The 19710-nt window shown below is 44.7% G+C and overlaps 1 protein-coding gene across 4 annotated transcripts in view; it reads left to right on the top strand.

Moving 5' to 3' along the window:
* Positions 1-19710, top strand: part of BBS9 (Bardet-Biedl syndrome 9) — an 853332-nt gene that overhangs the window by 791224 nt on the left and 42398 nt on the right. For all 4 annotated transcript variants that reach the window (XM_063922539.1, XM_063922541.1, XM_063922538.1 and 1 more), the window contains one exon: positions 8728-8950. In XM_063922539.1, the coding sequence (XP_063778609.1) occupies positions 8728-8950 (223 nt within the window). The remainder of the gene's footprint in view (positions 1-8727; positions 8951-19710) is intronic.

Here is a 19710-nt window from a genome sequence, read left to right as displayed (position 1 = left end):
AATTAAAAGGGTATTATGGTATGGATTTTGTTCCTATAATAAATAGATCTATGAATAACCAAACAATTTGTTTGTTATAAACAAATAGGTAATATGACTGAAAACTATTTTTTTTTTTTTTAACCACTGAATCAAAAAAATTATACTTACAGTATCTTGATTTGCATTTTAGCAATTTAAGATATTTTAGTTACATCTGTGAGGGAAGGATTTCTTTTCAGTGATCCTTATTCAGCTTCACACACAATAGACCGAAAATCGCAAATGGGTGATTTTCGGACCATTGCGCATGCACTGCACCGCACAGTGCAACCACATCCCGGACAGCGGCGGTTGACAGAGATGTGGCGTCAGGGGGCTTGTGGTCCGGACAAAACACAGGCTTGTCTGGACCGTTCTTGGGTTGGCACGCATGACGTGACACGTGACTGCCGCAGTGAAAAACATGGCCGCACTGCGTCTGCATATGCTGCCTTGCTGCTTATGCAGGGGGACTACCTCTATTTGCCGGGTCTGCAATGCAAGAGCAATTCAATTGTGATCGCATCGCTGGGCGGCTTTGCACTGTGCGGGGAAGCCCCCAGCATGCTAATTCTACTTCAGTTAGCAAAACTGCAACTGAAGCTGAATTAGACCCTATATACAGCAATATGCTTTGCTATATTCTTTGGCCTTATACACTGATACCAGGTAAATGGCTCTAAGATGAGTTAGATGCCTAATAATGAGCTGATCACACTTGTTGAGATAATTATAGGACATGGCTATGCACTCACTTTAAAGTTGATGACAGTGGTCTGTGTGTGATGGTATCTGGGGTCTGATCTAATTTGGTAACATGTGTGGCCAGTTACCCTATCACTTTCCATTCCTGCTGAATAACATGGCCAGTTTGTGTGTGTCCAGCTTATGTCTACTGTGAGACATCTGAACCTTATATGACTTAAGCCGCCTACACACTGTGCGATGCAGGGTAACGGCTGATATTGGGCCTAATTCAGACCTAGTCGGTGTTGTGCGTTTTCGCACAGCAGCCGATCAGGTCTGAAATGCGCCAGCGCCGCAGTGCGCCGGTGCATGCCTGACAGCCTACGGCTGTCTCAGCCCTGCGATCGCCTCTGCCTGATTGACAGGCAGAGGTGGTCCCTGGGCGGGAGGGGGCGGGCTAGCAGTGTTTGGCCACCATTTATGGGGCACGGTCCTGGCAACGCAGGCATGCCCGGTCCTTTGGGGGGGGGGGGGGCGTGACGGCTGCATGACATCACACGCAGCCACTGCGACCCTCACAGCGACGAGTAGCTGCCTGCCAGCGTGCAGGAGCTGCGCTGGTGGGGAGCTACTGTTCAAGTACAAAAGCATTGTTGCAGGTCTGAATTAGGCCCATTGACTATATTGTGGCCAGAGGCATGAACCCCCGATATAGTCAATATTGGCCCTGCCTGCTCACTCTATTTTTCCTTGTGATGCTGATCCCACGGGACCACGCATCAGCATTGGAAGGTGTGTCCACACGGTGCGATATGCACTGTTTTCTACCGATATGGACTATATAGTCCATACCGGTAGATGTAGCGCACCCATAGGCGTGCGCAGAACATTTTATTAGGTGGTGCACCTTCGGAAGGGTGTTTAGCAACACCTACTGGGTGTCTCTAGCACCACCTATTGGCACTCAAAGCAATATAAACATATGCCCCCATAGTGCCAGATACACATATGCCCCCAGCGTTGCTCCTTACTCAATACCCCCAGCGGTGCCATATACACATATGCCCCCAGCGGTACCAGATACACATATGCCCCCAGCGGTGCCAGATCAACAAATGCCCCCAGCAGTGCCAGATTCTCAAATGCCCCCAGCAGTGCCAGATTCTCAAATGCCCCCAGTGGTGCCAGATACATATGCCCCTAGCGGTGCCCGATACACATGCCCCTAGCGGTGCCATATACACAAATTGCCCCCAGTGGTGCCAGATACATATGCCCTCAGCTGTGCCAGGATACATATGCCCTCAGCTATGCCAGATACATTTGCCCTCAGCTGTGCCAGATACACATGCCCCCAGCGATGCCAGATACATATATGCCCCCATTTGTGCTCACCCTCCTGCTGCCAGTGCCGCCGATTCCCGTCTCTGACGCTGAGGGGAGGTGAGCGCACCGTGCGTCTCTCCCGTGCCTCACTTCACAGAGTCCCTGTCTCCGGCGGCCATTTGAAATATAGCGCCGGCTTGTGAGCCAATCAGAGCTCACGGGCCAGCAGCCAGTCAAGAGCCGTTCCGCGAGCTCTGATTGGCTGACAGCCAGAGACTGCCGAAGACGGGGGCAGGAGAGACGCGTGCAGCGCTCTCCTCCCTTCAGCGCCAAGAGACGGGAATTGGCGGCAGCAGGCGAGTGTGCGTGGGGTGCCGGACATTACGGGGGGCACCCCCCATGCACACGCCTATGATCGCACCGTGTGTAGGCCCCTTTACAAAAGACAGTTATTTACAAATGGTATGACACATACTTCTGGGCACTTTAAGGCGCCGACTGCAACACACACTGCATAGTGTACACCTCCATAAATAAACGGAGATACAGTAATCCTATATTCAGGTTTTTTGTATAAAAATTATGCCCAGTTTGCTAACTAACCACTCTGCTTCAGAACCTGTTTGTCTGTGTGGATGTTGAACATTGCAGTGCAGTCAAGTCTGATGCCATTGCATGCTTAGATAATCACAAACACAGAAAAGCAAACTGTTAAATGCTAATCCATAATAAGCATCTTCTTCCAGAGAGTAAATTCCACTAGTCCATAAAAATAAATCTAGTGGCAAATGTAATACATATTTCAAAATGTTTATACTCCAATCCAGGTATAATTACATAGGTCTATTTTTATTCTTAAAAATGAATTCAGTACTTTAATATATGATGAAAAAGAAATGCTTACATTTGCCCTGGGTGATCTGACATCATATGAAATAGCAGGTTTTTATAGTATAGTCTGTGTGGGACCGCTCTATGCTTGTAATTAAACTGTGTACTGTGGCATTTATATTGCTCCTTACATTATATTTATAAAGCCTTATGTATTCCTGGAATAGAACCTAAAATAATGCTTCATGTAGGTGGTCTTTTCTGGCTGCATTATACTTTAGTATATTAGCCCATATGTTCATTGGTCACAGGCAAAGGGATCCTGCATCATCTTCAAACTGCAAATAGTGACTATTCCCGCATTCTTTCGCTCATCTGGCTTTTAAGTACTTGGCCGGCTTACTGACATTTCTTGTTCAGCAAGTTCTTTGACTGGAAATGTTAATATTTGCTATCATCTGTTCTTTTTTGTTCTGCGCTGCACTTTATGGAACATGCGTTAAACATACGCTATTTTTGTAGCACTAAAAATCAGACTTGTTCATGTAACAGTCTGGTTCATAAACCTTTGCCAGCCTGCTGCCTTCCCTCTCCGTTATTGATTTTAAAGAAAAATAGTCACATTTTTTTAAACCAAATCCCCCTGTCAATCAATCCTTTTATTGTACCAAGGGCCACAAAGAGCTTCATCATGGGAGCCTCCCATTATGCTACTGGCACAGTTAGAGTTACATGTACAGACTAGGTATAAAGTGCAACAGATTATGCTGCGCTATATAAGAAACTGTTAATAAATAAATAATAAGAGGTAGGATGTGAATGCGCAGGCTGCTTTAAAGCTGCAGACTTCAGTATTGATCTGCACAGTAACTTTCCTCCAACCACAGCGTAGCTCAGGTGGTGCTTTTACTGAGTGACTGGAGTAGGAGCAGTGTTAATTTTGTCAACGAAAATTTTGACTAAAACTATTTGTCGCCTTCAGTTTATTTCAGTGATTAAGATTAAAACTAAATTTAAAATCCTTGTCAACATTAACAATGGAAGTACTGTAGAGTTTTACATTTACTTACTTAAAAAGCAATTATGTGGGCTAGATATTTGCAAAAAATAAATATCACCTGCTGTGAAGGAAATAGGTTTGTGTGTTGCACTAGTTTGTTCCAACAAACTTAAGGAATTAATTTGTGCAGTACAGGTATATGATATTTGGGAGTATTGCGGTAAGTCGGGCTCAGTATGTAACACATTCTCAACCTACTGAGCCTAGATTACTAAAGAGATAGATAAAGGTATGCAAACTTCTTAAGGGAATTTTAGAGAAATGTTCTTCAGCAAAATCCATAACAGTATCATTAAACTATTGGCAAAAGTTATGACTAAAACATTGACTACAATAAAACTAAAATGAAACTGAGATCCCCTGACTGAATCTTGACTTAAATGAAGCAAAAGGAAAATGTGTCTTTAAACAAACTACAATTAGTAAGTAAGCTACTAACACTACAATTTAAAATCCTTGTCAAAATGAACTCTGAGTAGGAGCCCCATCTGCCCACACCATCATGGTTTCTGCCAGGCCCTCAAATTGTGCCTGTGTAGTTTGTCCTTCTGTGCCCCAGATTGTACCTTATTTGGTTTTGCGTTATACTTTATATTATAGGCAAAGGCATCTTACTATATATTTCATAGACGTACTGTACATTTTTCTATACAATCATGGGAAAAAGATTTGATCAAAATATGATACACTAGTTACAAGCCTGTTAAAATGACAGAGCTGAGCTGCTAGGAGCCGGGCTCTGTCATGCTGAGGTGTGTACGTGTATGTGTGTGTGTGTGTGTGTCCAAACGGAGCAGCATTTGAGTTGCTTTGTCAGAGGCCTTCTAGTGGTTACTATATAGGCTCTTATTTGACATAAAATAACAGATTTTACTTGATCATTAACTAGCTGTTTTACCCGTTCTTCGCACGGGAGTTTCTGATTTTCACGGGTTGGTAAATCTATAGAGATATTTTGGTGTGAGGGAAAAAGAATACTCTATACTGGGGTCACTCTTGGTGTGAGGGAAAAAGAAGATTCTATACTGGGGTCACTCTTGGTGTGAGGGAAAAAGAAGACTCTATACTGGGGTCACTCTTAACTAGTTAAGCGTGACCCCAGTATAGAGTCTTTTCCCCTCACACCAAAATACATTTTTTCTGACTCTGGGGAGCACCACCAATCCCTGTATTATTGATTTTGCTGATGTAACATCAGCCATCAAATGAAAGTAATTTGATTATTCATTTGTATTTCTATCTCCTTATGCAATTCTAAGCATTCCTACTCACCCTAGAGGGTTAATAGGGCTAGGAGAGATCCTGTGCGGTAAAACCCACCCTGTTTTTTTCCAAATCTATAGAGATGTAAATTTGAGACGTGTTCATGTAAGTAAATATTAATCCATGGTTCTTGGCGTTAGCCGAGGAGCACCCGTAGCAGATACGGTAAAAAGTAACAGAACCATTTTTGTAGTTTATTACATTCTACATACTGGAGGTGCAATCCAAATTTTGATCTGATCTTGTCCGTTTGAGCGTTATCGTTCGTGCAAACCAAGCCACGCATCAGTAACGAAGTGACTATGTCAACCCCTTTTCATCCCCGTAGGGGAGATTTATAAAAAAATTCTAATTACGTAGTTTTCCTATTTCCCACCTTAAGAATACCTATGTTACATTTCAGCTTCCTAACATATCGGGAAGTAAGAGAATTAGTGATGAGTTAGTGAGTGAGTGAGGGCTTCCACATATATATATATATATAGATCGCTTGCATGGAAATTTTAACGCAATACGTCAATTTTCATTGCACCCATCTTCAAGTTTAAGTTCACTACTCAACCCCTAAAAGAATTAGCGTGAAGATCCATAGCCTCTATGTTAACGGACAGTCTAAAGAACATATCAATTTTCAACATGCGATCAGCTTAGCGACCCCGAAAACTATAGATTTGACACTAATGTCGGTCATTTTGTAAATTTTATTTTTAACCCCTCCCCCCCCCCCCATGCTGATGGGGTCTGAACTTGGACTTAAACGGCATCAGGAGAGTCACTATTCATCTCAGTGACCCCAAAAACTATGGACTTTTACATGTCACCCCCTTCCCACCCCCACCCTTAGGGGTGCTAGGGGTGTCTTACTCCACAGTAGTTTTTTTCCAGATCGTAAGTCATATGTGTACCAAATTTGGTGTAAATTGCTTCAAGCATTCCAGAGTTATGCCTGAAAACTATGAATGTTTACATGTCACCCCCTTCCCACCCCCACCCCTAGGGGTGCTAGTAGTTTTTTTTTCCAGATTGTAAGTCATATGTGTACCAAGTTTGGTGTAAATTGCTCCAGGCATTCCAGAGTTATGCTGGAACATACATACACACATACGTCAATTTTTATATATATAGATTATAGCGGATACGGTCATTAGGCCGACCACACTTAGGTCGACAGTCATTAGGACAACCACTACTGGTTGACATGCATTAGGTCGACATGTACTAGGTCGATATGGAAAAAAGGTCGACATGCGTTTTTGCACTTTTGTTTTCATTTTTTTAACTTTTTCATACTTTACGAGTAGAAAAACTCATGTCGGCCTTTTTCCATGTCGACCTTGTTCATGTCGACCTAATGACTGTGTCGACCTATTTCAGGTGTCGACCTAGTCACTGTCGACCTAATGACCCATACCCAGATTATACAATCTCAAATAAATCAACACGTAGAAGGCATGTGTGAGTAAGTACACTACAGGCATGTGTAAGTACACTACATGATACAGTAGCTTGTACAATCACCTCTAGCTGCAATAACTTCAAATAATTGTTTTCTGTATTGACTGAGGTTATGAGTCTCTTACATTGTATTTGAGGAATTTCACCCAATGGCTCCTTTATTTTAAGGCATTCATACAGTATATACATAGATATTTGTTTGCAAAAGCCTTTCAATGAGTTTGAGCTGTGAACTTTCACTTGACAATTCCAAAATCTTGATTTTCATCAATGCATCCAGGTTATTAGCATGTTCTATAATCGAATTTCAGTCAAGATACCATCACATTTTAGTCTAGAATACTCCATGGCTTCCAGTTGTCCAGTTGTGCCTGCAAAAGCAAACTCAAATTATCATGATTCACCATCATGCTTGACAGTTGGTATAGTGTTATTATAGTGAAACATGGTGTTTGGTCGTTATAAAACATGGTATTCTGCATGAAGACCATACAATTACTCTTTGATCGTGTTTTTCCAGAGGACATTGGGCCTAATTCAGATCTGATCGCAGCAGCAAATTTGTTAGCTAATGGGCAAAACCATGTGCACTGCAGGGGGGGAGGGGGAGATATAACATGTGCAGAGAGAGTTAGATTTGGGTGGGGTGTGTACAAACTGAAATCTAAATTGCTGTGTAAAAATAAAGCAGCCAGTATTTACCCTGCACAGAAACAATATAACCCACCCAAATCTGACTCTGTCTGCAAATGTTATATCTGCCCCACCTGCAGTGCACATGGTTTACCTGTTAGCTAACAAATTTGTTGCTGCAATCAGATCTGAATTACCCCCTTTGTTTTAGCAATTCAGATGCAGCTTTGCAACCCTAATCAAACACAAGGTTAGGTACAGGCACTTGAGGGAGGGTTAGGGTTAGGCACTTGGGGGGAAGTATAAGGTTAGGCAACCAGCGGGGGCAGTTAGGGTTAGGCATTTGGCGGAGGGTTAAGGTTAGGCTGCAGAAGGGGGCGGGTAGAGTTAGGCACTAGCTGGAGGGTTATGCACCAGGGGAAGGGTTAAGGGCTAGGTACCAGGGGGTGGGTTAGGGCTAGGTATCAGGGGGGAGGGGTAGGGGCTAGGCACCAGGGGGTGGGTTGGGGCTAGGCACTAGGCGACGGGTTAAGATTAAAATAACAAAGAAAGTGTCAACCTTTTCCGTGTGGACCATTTGCATGTCAACCTTTTGAACCTGTCAACCTTTTGACCTGGTTGACCTTAGTCCATGTTGACCATTTAAATGTTGACCTTTTGACTAACTGCCTGTCCACCATCTGGTGTCGACCTTTTAACTTAAAAAACAATTGTGCAGCGCTACTGCTTTCAGCTTATCCTCAAAGACTGATTGATTTTAATTAATGTATAAATAACAATATTATTATTATAATAACTAAGAGCAGACTTCTGCTGTTGTTGTCTAATGCTGGTTGCTATAATTTCCTTGTATTGGTACCAATACCATGTTGTTCATTTTTTCTCTTTTTCAACCTATAAACTGTTTATCTTTATACTGTCTATCCTTCAATCCACACCCATCTCTATTGCCAGGTCTTCCATTGTCGGCGCTTGGAGATGACATCATCTCCAAGCACCGGTGAGCTGACTTTTCATAGGCTTTTAATGGGACCGGGCAACCTTACCTGTGTCCTTTCCAGGTCTAACCTTGGTAGGCACCCGGATTGGATTCCCGGGTCACTGGATCTGGGTTATTTTTCAAGGACCCATTTACACTGAGTCACAACCCTGGTAGACCCGTCAATAAACCAGGTTATTGCGGCAGTGGAAAAGGATTATACTGTAAGTTATATATAAATAAATTTTAAAAAATAATATAATAATATATATATATATATATATATATATATATATATATATATAGAGAGAGAGACTCTTGTGTGCACATTTGGGTATTAATACATTTACTCCACTATGAGTTATTTGTGTGCAGTCTTTTCTTACAATGTGGCATCTTTATTTTTGTTTGTAACTACTTATTGTCCTCTGAGAACTACATTATTCTCTCTTCTTGCTCCCTTTTCCTATAGGGTTGGGAAGAGTCTGTGGATGCAGCACTAACTCATCTGCTAAGGACCTGTCTGTCTAAAAGTTCCAAAGACCAAGCATTAAATCTCACCAGTCAACTAACCATTCCAAAAGATACTGCCAGACTGAAGAAGCACATCACCTTGTTGTGCGATAGACTGTCTAAAGGTGGAAGATTATCCCTAAGTGCGGATTCAGGATCTCAACAAGCCATTGTAATGCCAGGTAAAAAAAAAAAAAATCCTGCCTTACTAAAACTTGCTTAATTCCTTTGACAGAACCAAGCTTGCTTATTGTAACATAGTATTAATTGATAGAAATAGATACTTTGCCAAATCTAATAATCCACTAAGGTCTATCCTCTCTCCAACATTGCACACGCAGTGGAAGCCATTGGAGGGTCAGTGTGAAAAAGTATAGGCCTTAGTCAAAGGAGCACTGGGAAGGGGTGTAGGGGTGATAATCAAGGTGGCTGGGCAGAGCGGGGGTGGGGAGATGGGGGTGGAATGGGCAGACCAAGGTGACCTGGAATATGCCGGGTCCAATATACTAGAAGACTAATAATATGACAGTTTTCTGATCTCCAGTAAATAACACAGTAAACCTAAGCAACACAGAATCACTGATTGTGGCTCCTAAAAATGCTTCACTCCAGAGGTGGGAGGCAACGGAGTCGGCTACCGCCGGGTTCCTGCTCTTCAGGGGGGCACCTCTCCTTCCGTTCCATGTTCAACTACACCATTAAATTAAGTTAATTGACAGCCGCCGCTATCTCTTCCGTGGCTGACTCTACCACTAGTCCCTGCACCTTACAAGTCACACCGTCTTTATTATAGATGCACATTTTAAAAGTGTTATACCCAGTATTAGAACCCACGACCTATTACACTGGAAACAGATGCCTTACTTCTAACTATATGAAGTTACTTCTCCTCCGGGCAACTGGAACAAACCTGTGCTACTGCTTTACCCTACCAAGCAGGAATAACTATAGCAACTCTTCTATCAGAGCGTATTACACACTGTTTATAAAATACTTATGTTGCAGATTGGCTGTCTAATTTACCTTGTAGAAAAGTTGGATACTGTTTTTGAAAATACTTTATATGGGCAAATGACTACTGTAATTATACTTTAACCTTACTTCAATTACTAAGTCATTAAATAGTAATAAGTTAGGGTTAATTAATAAAACTGCTTGCTCTGTTTGCCAGTCAAATGGCGCAAAGTATAAAAAAATACAGTAGTGTTATCTCAGAGTCAGTACTGGCATATTTGGAATCCTCACCTCAGGGCCGGTACTGGCCTATGTGGTATTCTTACCTCAGGCCTATACTGGCTTATTTGGTATCCTCACCTCAGGGCCAGTACTAGCATATTTGGTATCCTCATCTCAGGGCCGATATTGGCATATATGGTATCCTCTCCTCAGGGCCGGTACTGGCATATTTGATATCCTCACCTCGGGGCTGGTACTAGCATATTTGGTGTTCTCACCTCAGGGCCGGAACTGGCATACTTGGAATCCTCACCTCAGGGCTGGTACTAGCATATTTGGTATCCTCACCTCACGGCCGGTACTAGTATATTAGATAGCCTCACCTCTGGGTCGGTACTAGCATATTTGGTATCCTCACTTCAGGGACGGAACTGGCATATTTGGAATCCTCACCTCAGAACCGGTACTGGCCTATGTTGTATCCTAACCTCAGGGCCGGATCTGGCATATTTGGAATCCTCACCTCAGGGCTGGTACTAGCATATTAGATAGCCTCACCTCTGGGTCAGTACTAGCATATTTGGTATCCTCACCTCTGGACTGGTGCTGGCATATTTGGTATCCTCACCTCACGGCCGATACTAGCATATTAGATAGCCTCATCTCTGGGTCGGTACTAGCATATTTGGAATCCCCACCTCAGAACCGGTACTGGCCTATGTTGTATCCTAACCTCATGGCTGGTACTGGCATATTTGGTATGCACACCTCAGGACTGGTGCTGGCATATTTGGTATCCTCACTTCGGGGCTGGTACTGGCATATTTGGTATCCTCCCTGCCGTCTACAAATTCACTACCTCATATTTTACAAATGAGCATTTTTTTACATTTACAACCTGGGCAACGTCTACTCTCATCTCTACCACAAAAACAACAATCTTTGTTGGAGCATAGGTCTTTTTCTAGTTTTCCAAGTAAACACAATTTGTAGTCTTGTCTACTTTTCCAAGCCCCCCACTCACATACCTTACCCCTTTCCCATTCTTACCTCTTGCCAAATATTTGGGACACAATGTCTCTGCTGGTAGGTTGTCGGGTGGGAGGAGTGCTCCTCATCCCTTGACATCTTAACAACATCAGCGCAGATGGAGGGCAGGATGTTGGGCTGTGCTAAATGAGGGGCAGCCTGGGAAGGGCTGTGCTGCGTAGGTGCTCCTCAAGTCCACATGCAGTGGCTGTCCTGGTAAACAGGCTAAAGAGCGAAGCACTTCTGAAGTATGTAACCCCTGCCTTGCTCAGAGCATTCCACAGGTCCTGGGTCAAAATGTAAAATATGTGTTTTCTTTTCTTACTATTGGGTCTTCGTACTAAGCCTTGGAGAGACATAGGGCTATATTCAATTAGTGTCGAAAGCTGCCGTCTGCAGTTTTCGACTTTTCAAGGTCGAATCGTAATTCGAACTATTCAATCCCCAGCATTTTTATTCGACAAGTCGAGGAATTCGACTTGTCGAATAGTACGTGAATCGGCGGTATAGCTGCCGATTCATCTACTTTTCAGGGAAGCGGGGCTAAATTCGACAGGATTCGGCACCGTTTCCGACCATATCAGTCCGACATAAAAAAATATCGGACTGAGATGAGGGACTGTGAAGGAGACGGTGGAGAGCAGCGCTGGAGGAGACGGTGGGGGCACAGGGGGAGAGCAGCGCCGGAGGAGACGGTGGGGGCACAGGGGGAGAGCAGCGCCGGAGGAGACGGGAGAGCCGTGGGCACAGGGTGAGAGCAGCGCCAGAGGAGGCGGGGAGAGCCAGGAGCGCAGCGCTACAGCAGCTGGCAGTGTAGCCGGAGGATGTCACAGCTGCCGCTCACTGCAGCGTCCACCTGGCTCCAGCAAGCGAGGTCCCGCAGTGAGCAGCGGCTGTGACATCCTCCGGCTACGCTGCCAGCTGCTGTAGCGCTGCGCTCCCGGCTCTCCCCGTCTCTGCTCTCACCCTGTGCCTGCGGCTCTCCCGTCTCCTCCGGCGCTGCTCTCCCCCTGTGCCCCCACCGTATCCTCCGGCCCTGCTCTTCCCCTGTGCCCCCACCGTCTCCTTCGGCGCTGCTCTCCCCCTCTGCCCGCATCTCAATTCGACTTTTTTTAAAGTCGAATTGAGATTGCTTTGAATAGCCCAGGTCGGATCCATTCCGACAAATTAATGTCGGAATGGATCCGACTTCAATTGAATATACCCCATAAAGTGGAAGGAGATAATGTATATCTGCTTCTAACTGCCATGTTACAGGCTGTGTGTGAAAAATGACAGGAAATGATTGGCTGGTACTTTATCTCTCTCCAAGGCTTAGTACATTGACCCCATAGTTAGAAAAGAAAACACATATTTTACATTTTGACCCAGGACCTGTGGAATGCTCTTTGTATATCAGGGGTGGGGAACCTTTTTTCTACCAAGGGCCATTTGGATATTTATAAAATCCTTCGGGGGCCATACAAAAATTATCAACTTAAAAATTAGCCTGCCCCCAGTAGATATGACCCCATTAGATGTAGCGCCGCTCACACACACACACACACACACACACACACACACACACACACACACACACACACACACACACACACACACACACACACACACACACACACACACACACACACACACACACACTAAAAGAAAGAAAAAACAGTACTCACCAGCCATGCTCCTGCTTCCGGACCCTTGCCCTCTGCCTGGCTGCCCGCTCCTCAGAACTATGGGAGAGACGTCATGACATCTCTCCCATAGCACTGCACAGGATCAAGTGGCTTTGCGGGCCTTATATGGCCCACGGGCCTGAGGTTCCCCACCCCTGTTGTATATCATAATACTGGCACTCAAGTTAACTCAAAGTAAGAGACATCTCCCATATAAAGTAAGTAATACCGAGCTGATAGTTTAGGATAAAAGTTTTTTATTGATAAATGTAGGTAAAAATATGAAATGAAGTAAAGTGTGCCTACCTGTAATCCTTAGAGTCAGTTATGTGGTGGTGTACAGTTGTGCTTCTGATTGTCCACATGTTTTATGATTAGCAGCCACCAGCACTGGTTTTGCCTATCATTTTTAGCATGAATAATTTGATTTGGTGCTGGTCCACCAATCCGAGGCACCCCTTCAAGAGCCTTGCGACACCCCAGGGTGCCTAGGCAGACAGTTTGGAAACCACTGGTCTAACCTATTCCCTGCTCCAGAACTGTTAGATTGGGTTAAAAGATTTCACACCTACAGATGTGTCCTCACACAACTATCCTTTTTGCTCCATACGACATGAGACACCTGGGTTGACAAGACGCTCTGCCGCGGGTAGCAATTCCCATGCTTGTGTTCCTTTGGTCACATTTTGTGCCATAATTCACATAGTGTACATAACTGATAATAATGTACTAAGTAGCTAATAGTCTGCTAAATAATGTATTTAAGATTAGTATGTTTTTATCACAAAGGAATTGGTATAAAATAGCAAATTAACCCTTTATGACCCATTGCAGGTTTCCGGTGTATCCCAGTAATGTCACTGGTAAAGTAGACGAATGAGGCCCTAAGTAACCTCAAAAAAATATGGTTTGGTCATTTAGACCCAATGTCCATCCTAATGGACAACAATTTGTTAGCGTTGTAGCTCATACACCAACACAATATAAATTTGTTTTAATTCGATATTTTGATACTCTAGCAACTCCAATTATTGTTCGCATAACGATTTGGCCGAAATTCGATTGATAAAGTACGTTGTTTTACTTGTAAACTGGGATCCTCACCTCATGACGATCTTTCTGGATGGCATCTTTTAATCTTGCAGCGACCATTACAAGCTGGTGCTGCCATCTGCCAGAAAAAATTTTCACAGTACATTTGTATATTTAAATGGACATTGGGATTTGAATGGCAACGGTCATCACTAGGCCCAAGATTTTTAGGAACTAAAAAAACCAAAATGTTTTTTTTTTTTCAATCCATGTTTTAGGATTTTATAGGTTTTAAAAATGTAAATTTAGGAATTTATATGTTATATTAAAATAAAACAAAACCACTCAACATATCATTATGCTGGAAACACTGTGCCTTTATTACAGATGTGTCGTGCTACTTCCTTGCAGCGTTTGCTCCCGTGATGTACTATGCCGCGGGATGCTGCAATCCATTTGCAGCCGCGGATTCACCATAAAAGCGGATAGATCGCATATCAAAACTATTCATTCCACACATTTCCACAGTAAATTTATATAATCTCACCTTAAGTAACAGAATTAGGTCTTTTTAGGTTCTAAAGGACAAAATAGGTCATTTTAGGTACTAACACCTATATTAGGTCATTTTGGGTCCTGTAGAGATTAAGTATGTTATTCCCTGGTACAAAAAAACATAAAATGAAACTGAAATTTTAAGTATAATGGAAAAGGATTAGAATAGTAGGTTTGAACCTAAGAATCCTGGGCTTAGTCAGTACAGTACAGTCTAGGCACTACATTTTAAATAATGTCCATTTAAATGGTCAAGGGGTCATAAAGGTTTAAGCATAACAACGCGTGGCACATATCACTCTTAAGGGGGGTACACACGGAGAGATCCGTGCTTAAAATCTAAGCAATCTTGCTAGATTGCTTAGATTTTAAGCACGGATCTGCCGTGTGTATGCCCTCCAGCGATAGCGATGCGCGGCCCCGCACATCGCTATCGCCGATGCTAGATTGAGCCTGCATGCAGGCTCAATCTAGCGGGTCGCTCACTTCACCGTTGTGTGAAGTGAGCGGCCCCCCGTCGGCTTTCCCCCTCGCTCAGCACATCGCGCTGTGCTGAGCGGGGTGAGAGATGTGTGCTGAGCGGTCTGTGTTAAGATCGCTCAGCACACATCTCTCACGTGAGTACCCCCCTTTACTGTACACCAGTGACTTGCGCCCAGCGTCATTATGCATAATTTGCTACATTATACCAATTCTTTTGCGACAAAACACTGTTCTTAGTACAATATTGGTGACTTAAAACTTAAACTTTCTAATTGCATTGGTTTTCTGAAATTCATTTTCACAAGATGAATCCTCCTTCACATCACCCTATGGAAACAGTCATTACAGGTATTATAGAGACACACTTTCCTAAAACTGGAAACTTGTCCCTATTAGTGCTAAATCCAGAAGATCAGAGGGGTTATTTGCCTTACCAAAGATGACCAAATTATACCAATAATAACATGTACACATTGTATTGTATTTCTTATTGTCTAGTGATGAGAGTTGTTTTTGGAAAAGCTGAACATAAGTTATCTTACTGCCACCCACAGGCTTATTAATAGAGAAGGAGGCCCGTGTCCATCCTCCTCCGTCCGGGCCCCCTCCTCTGCAGCCTGCGCCCCCGTCAGCCCAATAGAGTCTGAGCACTAGAGGTGCACATAGGGGGTCATTCCGAGTTGATCTTATCTGTGCTAAATTTAGCACAGCTACGATCATCTTCCCTGACATGCAGGGGGACGCCCAGCACAGGGCTAGTCCGCCCCGCATGCCAGTGCCGCCCCCCCCCCCCCCGCACAAATACAAAAGCATCGCACAGCGGTGATGCTTTTGTATTTGTGGTGTAACTCCCGGCCAGCGCAGCTCCTGTGGCTGACCGCGAGTTGATTGTCGCTGCCACTGGCCACAGCAGCTGTGTGAGACGTCACGCAGCCGCCGCAGCCCGCCCCCCCCTAACAGTCCGGCCACGCCTGTGTTGGCCGGACCACGCCGCCGTCCAGCCCCCTCCCGCCCAGCAACCGCCTCTGTCTCAGAGGTGATCGCTAGGCAACAACGGCTGCCATGCGCCGGCACACTGCGGCGCCGGCGCATGCGCAGTTCCGACCCGATCACTGCGCTGCGACAATCTGCAGCGAGCGATCGGGTCGGAATGACCCCCATAGTCTGTTGTACGCATGTGCAGATGTCCATGAAAACGGCGTGGCATTCCTTACTGCGCATACGCAAATCTCTGGAAAAATGGCCGCCGCACCATTTACTGGAGACTTTTTGAGTGATGCTGCTCCGGGGATTCCAGAGAGGTGAGTATTTAAAAAATGAGTGCAGGGCAGAGGCAGAACTCTGGGAGGCAACGGAGTCATCTGCCGCCGGGCTCCTGCTCTGAAGGGGGGCACCTCTCCTCCCATTCTGTGACACCATTGAATTAAGTTAATTAATAGCTGCCGCTGTCTTTTCAGTGGCCGACTTCCTCACTGGTCCCTGCACCTTACTAATCACACTCTCTTTATTATACTGAATATACACATTTTACAAGTGTCATACCCAGGATTAGAAACCACAACCTATTACACTGGAAGCAGACTCCTTAATGATGAAGCTGTTTGTTCCTGTATAGGAAATATGAGAATTCTAACTATCTGAAGATACTTCTCTGACAATTACATGTAACTTCATATAGTTAGAATTCTCATGCTTCCTCTACAGGAGCAAATAGCTCCATCAGTAAAGTGTCTGCTGTTAGTGTAACAGGTCATGAGTTCTAATCCTGGGTATGACTGCTAAGAAATGTGTGATTTAAAATAAAAGACAATTAAATGTATAAATACAGTATGTACATTTTTTCAGAACCCCCCCCCCCCACACACACACACACACACACACACACACGCGCGTGTGTGTGTATGTGTGTGTGTGTATATATATATATATATATATATATACATACATATATTTATCTTAATATAGTAAATAGGGGGGCACCAATATTTATCTTGCCTCCGGGCAACTGGGACGAACTTACGCCACTGGTGCAGGGTGTGTGATGTGAGCCGCACACACTGCACCCATAATAGATATGCCACTGCTGACACCATACTCTTCCAGTGCTCCTCCTGTTAATCAGGCGGATGGACTGTGTCAAAAACTGTACTGTTTCAACAGCTCCTTGATACATAAATATCTCTTCTGAGCGCTTGACTGCGTGATGAAGCAGGCTATAGAAGGGGTATTCAACATGTGGCCCTCCAGCTGATGTGGAACTAAGCATCCCATTACACCCAGCCATAGTTTTGCTATTAGAGCATGCTTAAACTGTGACAGAGCATGCTTGGGCTGTGTAGTTCCACGGCAGCTGGATGGTTGCATGTTGAATGGGCTGTAGGGTTTATTTACCATCTGTGCTCTGGGGTTGGTATTGGGTTACCGGCAGTTGGGAGGCCGCCGGTCACTGTACCGACGCCGGGATCCCGTCTCTGTCAGATGGCTGGTGCTGGGGGGGGTGAGTGCAACAAAGCCCTTTGCGGGCTCGCTACGCTCGCCACAGGTTCTAATCCCACTCTATGGGTGTCGTGGACACCCACGAGTGGGAATAGTCCATGTTGGCCTGCATGCCGACCGGCGGGGTAGTCAGTGTTCGGGATGCCGTCGCCGGTATTGTGACCACTGGTCACATAACTGCATCCCGTGCTCTCTTAGCTGTGGTAACTATCATTATGTATCGCTGCATGTATCAAAGGGGTATGGTATTTTAGGTAGATTAGACTTAGGTTGATAGTGTCTAGGTCGACAGTAAGTAGGTTGACATAGTTTCTAGGTGGACAGGGACTCTAGGTCGACATGTACTATGTCAACATGAGAAAAGGTGAACATGAGTTTTTCTTTTTACTGTTTTTGGTGTTGTTTTCTCTGTACAGTGACCGGGAACCCCAATTAGTGCACCGTGTAACCGTTCCCAATTGTAGTCCACGTGGATCGTAAAGTATGAAAAAGTAAAAAAAAAAGTGAAAAACGCATGTCGACCTTTTGTTATGTCGACCTAGAACATGTCGACCTAGAAACCATGTCTTACTGTCTACCAATAGTAGTCGACCTAGACAGTGTCGACCTACTTACTGTTGACCTAAAGACCGGATCCCGTATCAAAACCCTACATGACAAGGGCCCAAGGTACCTAAAACAGCTTCTGATTCCATACTGCCCCTCTCACTTACTTTTATCTGTAGATGAAGGGCTTTAAGCAGTAAATAGAACCTTCTGGAATTTATCTGGGGGTCAAGCTTTTAGTCATGTGGCTCTGACTCTATGGAACTCACTTCCCTGCACCTTTTGAGAGGCCCCCACTTTAGACTCAAAACTTTCCTGTTTACTCAGTATTTCCTCAATGTCTCTTTAGTATCTCCATTCTTTCTGTAATTTATGAAAAGCTCTTCTGTACTTTATTATTTGTGTACTGTATTATGTTCATTCTATCTGTGAAGCAGCTTGAGTCCTATTGGAGAAAAATCGCTATGTAAATAAAATTATTATTATTATTATTATTATTTTTATCTCTGCATACTGGTTTTCAGTTCTAATAGAAGACCTTGGCAGTACATTTTAGCCCATGTCATTTACATTTAAATAGATTCCATTAAGATTAGGGGCAGGTTGGCAACTTTCAGCCTGGGATAAATGCAAGCAAGTGGCCCTGACATTTCTATCAGGGGTGGTATTCAGTATGCCAGCTGTTGGGATCCCGGCGCTCAGTATACCAGCGCCGGAATCCCGGCATACCGACAACTATTCTACCTCTTGGGAGTCCACGACCCCCCTGGAGGGAGAATAAATAGCGTGGTGAGCGCAGAGAGCCCGCAAGGGGCTCATTTGAACTCGCCCAGCTGTCGGTATGCCGGCGGTCGGGATCCCGGCGCCGGTATGCTGTCTTCCGGGATCCCGGCCGCCGGCATACATTACTACACCCCTCTATCAGTACACAGCTGTCACACGCCAGAGGCGGCGTTCGCCGCGCTTACCCCTGCGTGCTTGCTGGTCTGTGTTGCGGCCTCCGTCTTCGGTGGTCCACGGGCTCCGGCGTCTGGCTGGCGCAGCTCCCGGCGGTTCTCCGGGGCAGGGGCGCCGCCATGACACCCGGCATCACGTGGGTGGGGAGCAGGTGACGTCATCAGACTGTTCCGCCAATCCAGCGGAGGCGGGAGATTCAAAGTCAGACGCCGGACAGAGCCTCGGTGCCTGAGTATCGTCTCTTTTCCGAAGTGGATGCCAGAGCTCCCGTACGCAGTGTGTTTTCTAGCAGTTATACTCCTGTGCACCTAGCATTCAGGGTACCTTCCTGCAGCACAGTCTCCAGTGATCCGAGCAACTAGTGTGTTCCTCTGCAGTGCAGTTGCCAGCGCTCCCTGGATTCAGAAAGGCCTGCGGGCCGAACCAACTTTAGTGTTTCCAGCATTCAGTGTCATTCACCATCGCTCACAAGTTCCTCATTCATCAGTGTCCTTATACATTGCTCACCAATTCTTCAGTGTCATTCACCATCGCTCACAAGTTCCTCATTCATCAGTGTCCTTAAACATCGCTCACCAATTCTTCAGTGTCATTCACCATCGCTCACAAGTTCTTCATTCATCAGTGCCTTTTAACATCGCTCACAAATTCTTTAGTGTCTTTCATCATCGCTCACAAGTTCTTCATTCATCAGTGTCTTTAAAGATCGCTCACAAATTCTTCAGTGTCTTTCATCATCGCTCACAAGTTCTTCATTCATCAGTGTCTTTTAAACATCGCTCACAAATTCTTCAGTGTCTTTCACCATCGCTCACAAGTTCTTCACTCATCTGTGTCTCTAAACATCGCTCACAAATTCTTCATTCATCAGTTGAACATTGCTCATGAATTCTCCAGTAACTTTTTGACATTGCCCACAAGTTCACTTCCTTTCATGTGCCGCTGTATTGCTCCCTTCCCTTAATAAAGTTCCTCAGCATTCTATCACCAAGCCTAACTAT

Source organism: Pseudophryne corroboree, chromosome 5 (genome assembly GCF_028390025.1).
Source record: "Pseudophryne corroboree isolate aPseCor3 chromosome 5, aPseCor3.hap2, whole genome shotgun sequence".
In the NCBI taxonomy this organism is placed as follows: domain Eukaryota; kingdom Metazoa; phylum Chordata; class Amphibia; order Anura; family Myobatrachidae; genus Pseudophryne; species Pseudophryne corroboree.
Note: the sequence above shows the minus strand (reverse complement) of the source record. Positions and strands in the feature narration are given on the sequence as shown.